Source organism: Pimephales promelas, chromosome 11 (genome assembly GCF_988280905.1).
Source record: "Pimephales promelas chromosome 11, fPimPro1.hap1.1, whole genome shotgun sequence".
Lineage (NCBI taxonomy): Eukaryota > Metazoa > Chordata > Actinopteri > Cypriniformes > Leuciscidae > Pimephales > Pimephales promelas.
The window spans coordinates 170,001-177,500 of record NC_142779.1 but is presented as its reverse complement, the minus strand read 5'-3'; the positions used below and the strand labels follow the sequence as shown (position 1 = coordinate 177,500).

At 49.3% G+C, this 7,500-nt stretch overlaps 1 protein-coding gene across 2 annotated transcripts in view; it reads left to right on the top strand.

Annotated features, from left to right (window-relative positions):
- klhdc3 (kelch domain containing 3) overlaps window positions 1–7,500 on the top strand; it is a 43,872-nt gene that overhangs the window by 15,198 nt on the left and 21,174 nt on the right. For both annotated transcript variants that reach the window (XM_089116694.1, XM_089116693.1), the window contains exon 8: window positions 185–293. In XM_089116694.1, the coding sequence (XP_088972820.1) occupies window positions 185–293 (109 nt within the window). The remainder of the gene's footprint in view (window positions 1–184; window positions 294–7,500) is intronic.

Sequence of the window (7,500 nt, the reverse complement as noted above, 5' to 3'; positions counted from 1 at the left end):
AGGTGTGTCCACGTACGACACAGATCACAGATCAGATCAGAGGCCCTTCTGTTAAAACCACACACCCACACACACAAGGCAAACCCTGGGCTCTTGTGTTACTCTGTGTGTCCATCAGTGCACAGCACACACTGCTCATCCTTCAGCCAGTGATGTGTGTGTGTGTGTGTGTGTGTGTGTTCAGAGGCGTTCTCCTGGAGGAAGGTGGAGCCGAGGGGTAAGGGCCCGTGTCCCAGGCGGAGACAGTGCTGTTGCATGGTGGGAGATCGCATCATACTCTTCGGGGGAACCAGGTGAGCTCAGCGCGTCACTTCTCATCTCTGATGATGTGTGTTTGGTGGAAGTGTGTTTACATGACATCATTCATCAGTCACACATGACATCATTGATCATTCACACGCATGACATCATTGATCAGTCACACGCATGACATCATTCATCATTCACACATGACATCATTGATCAGTCACACGCATGACATTGATCAGTCACACGCATGACATCATTGATCAGTCACACGCATGACATCATTGATCAGTCACACGCATGACATCATTGATCAGTCACACGCATGACATCATTGATCAGTCACACGCATGACATCATTGATTAGTCACGCATGACATCATTGATCAGTCACACGCATGACATCATTCATTATTCACACACAACATCATTGATCAGTCACACACACACGACATCATTGATCAGTCACACGCATGACATCATTGATCAGTCACACGCATGATATCATTGATCAGTCACACTCACGACATCATTGATCAGTCACACGCATGACATCATTCATTATTCACACACAACATCATTGATCAGTCACACACACACGACATCATTGATCAGTCACACGCATGACATCATTGATCAGTCACACGCATGATATCATTGATCAGTCACACGCATGACATCATTGATCAGTCACACGCATGACATCATTGATCAGTCACACGCATGACATCATTGATCAGTCACACGCATGACATCATTGATTAGTCACGCATGACATCATTGATCAGTCACACGCATGACATCATTGATCAGTCACACACACACGACATCATTGATCAGTCACACACATGACATCATTGATCAGTCACACACATGACATCATTGATCAGTCACGCATGATATCATTGATCAGTCACACGCATGACATCATTGATCAGTCACACACACACAACATCATTGATCAGTCACACGCATGACATCATTGATCAGTCACACGCATGACATCATTGATCAGTCACACACACACGACATCATTGATCAGTCACACGCATGACATCATTGATCAGTCACACGCATGACATCATTGATCAGTCACACACATGACATCATTGATCAGTCACGCATGATATCATTGATCAGTCACACGCATGACATCATTGATCAGTCACACACACACAACATCATTGATCAGTCACACACACGACATCATTGATCAGTCACACGCATGACATCATTGATCAGTCACGCATGACATCATTGATCAGTCACACGCATGACATCATTCATCATTCATACATGACATCATTGATCAGTCACACACATGACATCATTGATCAGTCACACGCATGACATCATTCATCATTCAAACACAACATCATTGATCAGTCACACGCATGACATCATTGATCAGTCACACGCATGACATCATTGATCAGTCACATGCATGACATCATTCATCATTCACACACAACATCATTGATCAGTCACACACACACACGACATCATTGATCTGTCACACGCATGACATCATTCATCAGTCACACACATGACATCATTGATCAGTCACACGCATGACATCATCGATCAGTCACATGCATGACATCATTCATCATTCACACACATGACATCATTGGTCAGTCACATGCATGACATCATTCATCAGTCAAATTAAAATTTACAAATTTTGAAAGTTTAAAATTCTACTCGTTTGTATTTAGTTTATGTACTTAAAATTATTAAATTATTATTTTTAGTGCATCAGTGTGGCAGAACACTACATTTCCCAGAATGCATTATCTGTCTTAAATGACTTTGAATTTCAATTCAGTTAAACTTCCTGTGTGTGTGGCCAATTCACATCTCACTCACTCATGAATGGAAGGGAGCCGGTTCTCTACGGCCCTGATTGACATCTGTTGTGTGTGTGTGTGTGTGTGTGTGTGTGTGTGTGCGGAGGGATCAGCAGGAATCTACACACCACTGTATCAGCACAACTCCTGCCTGTGCAGTCTGACATGTTTCCAGCTATGAACAGACTGTGTGTGTGTGTGTGTGTGTGAGAGAGAGAGAGTGAGAGTGTGTGTGTGTGTGTGTGTGAGAGAGAGAGAGAGAGAATGAGAGTGTGTGTGTGTGTGTGTGCGGTCCAGACGTCGGACTGAAGCTCATCCTGTACAAGCGTTATATTGAGGAAGCCGCCAGATTCCCTTTCATCCCGAGAGCCTGCGGCCTGATCCCGCTAGCAGAGCAATGATCCCGCTAGCGTAACGCTGATCTGCTAACAGTGCTAGTGTAATGATCCGCTAACAGCGTTATCAGACGCGTCCCGCTGGGTCCTGGTCCCGTCCGCAGCCGGGATTATCCCGTGCTCCACAGCGGCTGATAGGGGAGATAGCGCACTAATTAGACGCCCGCTCAGCCGGGAAGTGCACTGCATTGTGGGATCTGTCTGACAGCAGACGACACACACTCGTGCCGCATGTGAACACACTCTGTTGTCCCGCAGTTTCCACAACAATCATCGTTTCAGAGCAGCTTTACTGCAAATCCTGACGATCATGTTTATAATGTCTAATATCTTCATCAGATTAGAGGCGGTCGATGATATACTGACATTATGCGATGAGTGTGTGTGTGTGTGTGTGTGTGTGTGTGAGAGTGAATAAAGTTGGACTCTCATATCCAACTTTACTGCTGGACCATTTCTGGACCCTATGGGCTCTATGCACGGCGGTATTTCCGGTGAAGGTGTAAGGATGCTCGATAACTTCCGCCGATCGTAGAGTCCAATGCAAAACCGAGAATTTATATTGAATTTTATACTCCATGGTTATACTAAAGAAACGTTAGTCACAAAAACAGATAAAACCTGTTGTGTTTATGCTTCTTTTTAAAATTATATTAAATAAACATAACTATATATAAAATTACATCTAAACGTATGCACGTTTCGTTTCAAAGACTGGTGGACACTAAATTTTGAAGACTCTGCCATAATCCCGTTTTCCTCGGTTTTCCTCCGCTTTAATCTCCACAACCGGAAATGGACGAGCATCCTTGTGTCAAATGCAGAAGTTATGCGTGTATATAGCCCATTCAGTATTTAGTATTCAGTATTAGTATTTATGGCTGGACAGCTTTTGATCTGGTTTTTGTTTTTCTTCTTTCCTCTCAAACCAAAAGTGCATTTCGGACTCTTGAATCTGCTCACTTTGACTCATTTGCATGCGAGTCTGTGTGTCCTGTGCTGGTGAATGGGTTGTTTTCTGTGATTATTATGGCGTTATTGTTGTGATATCTCGTGTACTGTCCTCCTGAAGGAGTGTGTGTAGCGGAGGACGCATCAGAACACACACTTACACTGACGGCAGGAGTTGATGTCTGTTACATCATATTGAATCTTTGCTGCATTTAAAGCACTTTTGTTGCATGAAGGTGTACAGCACAGATGTGTTTGAGTGTGTGTGTGTGTGTCTGCTCTTAAACTCTTGAAGTGCTCCAGTTAAGCAGGATTATCTGCCGTACGGAGACTAATGTTAGAGAGCAGAGTGAAACACTTTTGGCTCATTTATTTGTGTTTCCCTGTGGGATCAGAGCAGGATTTCCTCCCAGGAGTCATGATTTCCTGTGTGAGACGGCATTAGCAGATCACACACACACACACACTCCCGACAAAACAAGTCACATGTCATGAGGGTTTCTGAAACTAACCTGATCTGTTGTTTATGCACATTCAGGGATATTGCATGAATAACGTGTTGCACATGTGTTTTATTCCCGGTGTTTCCGCGCAGCTCCGGATGGAAACGGTGTTTAATTCCCGGTGTTTATAATAAGATCTGAACGAAATAGACGGTGGTGTGAAACATTGCAGTGAGTGTGTGATGAACTATAGAAAGATCTGCGTTTGTTGTAGGACCGTCTGTGGTTGCAGTTATGAATAGTGGTCTGACCTCGGGTGTGCTCCCTGAAATGATAAAACATGCAGTAGTTCAACCTCTTATTAACAAACCTTTTCTCTTTGTATTTGCTTCCAAACTTAGAAAGTCTGGCATTTCATTCCACTGTTATGCAGATGACAGACAGATTTATTGACCTCTTAAAAAGAAAAATGATAACTCTGTTGGACAACTACTCGACATAAAAGCCTGGATGGCTCTAAACTTTTTACATTTTAATGATAAAAAACAGAAGTGATGTTTTTTGGTCTTGGCTCCCTATATTAACCCTAGCATTACTAACCTTGGAGTTAAAGTGGACCCTGAGCTTAAGTTTGACGGTCAAATTAAAGCTGTTGTCAAATCCAGCTTCTTTCATCTGAGGCAGCTGGCCAAAATAAAGCCAACTGCAATCCACGGCTTTGTAAGTACACGGCTGGACTACTGTAATCCGCTATCTGTGGGGGTGAATGGGTCGTCCATCACCGTCTCCAGATGATACAGGATGACCCTGACCCTAACGGGCACACGAGGAGCACATTTCCCTGATTTCAGCTTCACTACACCGGCTGCCTCTTCAATTTAGGATCCATTTCAAAAATTCTGTTATTTGCTTTTAAATCATTAAATGGCCTCGTCCCGCCGTACCTCTCATAAACCGGTCCGTGCTCTCGGGTCAGGTGATCAGCTAACCCTAACCCATGAACCGGTCCGCGCTCTCGGGTCAGGTGATCAGCTAACCCTAACCCATGAACCGGTCCGCGCTCTCGGGTCAGGTGATCAGCTAACCCTAACCCATGAACCGGTCCGCGCTCTCGGGTCAGGTGATCAGCTAACCCTAACCCATGAACCGGTCCGCGCTCTCGGGTCAGGTGATCAGCTAACCCTAACCCATAAACCGGTCCGCGCTCTCGGGTCAGGTGATCAGCTAACCCTAACCCATGAACCGGTCCGCGCTCTCGGGTCAGGTGATCAGCTAACCCTAACCCATGAACCGGTCCGCGCTCTCGGGTCAGGTGATCAGCTAACCCTAACCCATGAACCGGTCCGCGCTCTCGGGTCAGGTGATCAGCTAACCCTAACCCATGAACCGGTCCGCGCTCTCGGGTCAGGTGATCAGCTAACCCTAACCCATGAACCGGTCCGCGCTCTCGGGTCAGGTGATCAGCTAACCCTAACCCATAAACCGGTCCGCGCTCTCGGGTCAGGTGATCAGCTAACCCTAACCCATGAACCGGTCCGCGCTCTCGGGTCAGGTGATCAGCTAACCCTAACCCATGAACCGGTCCGCGCTCTCGGGTCAGGTGATCAGCTAACCCTAACCCATGAACCGGTCCGCGCTCTCGGGTCAGGTGATCAGCTAACCCTAACCCATAAACCGGTCCGCGCTCTCGGGTCAGGTGATCAGCTAACCCTAACCCATGAACCGGTCCGCGCTCTCGGGTCAGGTGATCAGCTAACCCTAACCCATAAACCGGTCCGCGCTCTCGGGTCAGGTGATCAGCTAACCCTAACCCATGAACCGGTCCGCGCTCTCGGGTCAGGTGATCAGCTAACCCTAACCCATGAACCGGTCCGCGCTCTCGGGTCAGGTGATCAGCTAACCCTAACCCATAAACCGGTCCGCGCTCTCGGGTCAGGTGATCAGCTAACCCTAACCCATGAACCGGTCCGCGCTCTCGGGTCAGGTGATCAGCTAACCCTAACCCATAAACCGGTCCGCGCTCTCGGGTCAGGTGATCAGCTAACCCTAACCCATGAACCGGTCCGCGCTCTCGGGTCAGGTGATCAGCTAACCCTAACCCATGAACCGGTCCGCGCTCTCGGGTCAGGTGATCAGCTAACCCTAACCCATGAACCGGTCCGCGCTCTCGGGTCAGGTGATCAGCTAACCCTAACCCATGAACCGGTCCGTGCTCTCGGGTCAGGTGATCAGCTAACCCTAACCCATGAACCGGTCCGCGCTCTCGGGTCAGGTGATCAGCTAACCCTAACCCATAAACCGGTCCGCGCTCTCGGGTCAGGTGATCAGCTAACCCTAACCCATGAACCGGTCCGCGCTCTCGGGTCAGGTGATCAGCTAACCCTAACCCATGAACCGGTCCGCGCTCTCGGGTCAGGTGATCAGCTAACCCTAACCCATGAACCGGTCCGCGCTCTCGGGTCAGGTGATCAGCTAACCCTAACCCATGAACCGGTCCGTGCTCTCGGGTCAGGTGATCAGCTAACCCTAACCCATGAACCGGTCCGCGCTCTCGGGTCAGGTGATCAGCTAACCCTAACCCATGAACCGGTCCGCGCTGTCGGGTCAGGTGATCAGCTAACCCTAACCCATGAACCGGTCCGTGCTCTCGGGTCAGGTGATCAGCTAACCCTAACCCATGAACCGGTCCGCGCTGTCGGGTCAGGTGATCAGCTAACCCTAACCCATGAACCGGTCCGCGCTCTCGGGTCAGGTGATCAGCTAACCCTAACCCATGAACCGGTCCGCGCTGTCGGGTCAGGTGATCAGCTAACCCTAACCCATGAACCGGTCCGCGCTCTCGGGTCAGGTGATCAGCTAACCCTAACCCATAAACCGGTCCGCGCTCTCGGGTCAGGTGATCAGCTAACCCTAACCCATAAACCGGTCCGCGCTCTCGGGTCAGGTGATCAGCTAACCCTAACCCATGAACCGGTCCGCGCTCTCGGGTCAGGTGATCAGCTAACCCTAACCCATGAACCGGTCCGCGCTCTCGGGTCAGGTGATCAGCTAACCCTAACCCATAAACCGGTCCGCGCTCTCGGGTCAGGTGATCAGCTAACCCTAACCCATGAACCGGTCCGCGCTCTCGGGTCAGGTGATCAGCTAACCCTAACCCATGAACCGGTCCGCGCTCTCGGGTCAGGTGATCAGCTAACCCTAACCCATAAACCGGTCCGCGCTCTCGGGTCAGGTGATCAGCTAACCCTAACCCATAAACCGGTCCGCGCTCTCGGGTCAGGTGATCAGCTAACCCTAACCCATGAACCGGTCCGCGCTCTCGGGTCAGGTGATCAGCTAACCCTAACCCATGAACCGGTCCGCGCTCTCGGGTCAGGTGATCAGCTAACCCTAACCCATAAACCGGTCCGCGCTCTCGGGTCAGGTGATCAGCTAACCCTAACCCATGAACCGGTCCGCGCTCTCGGGTCAGGTGATCAGCTAACCCTAACCCATGAACCGGTCCGCGCTCTCGGGTCAGGTGATCAGCTAACCCTAACCCATGAACCGGTCCGCGCTCTCGGGTCAGGTGATCAGCTAACCCTAACCCATAAACCGGTCCGCGCTCTCGGGTCA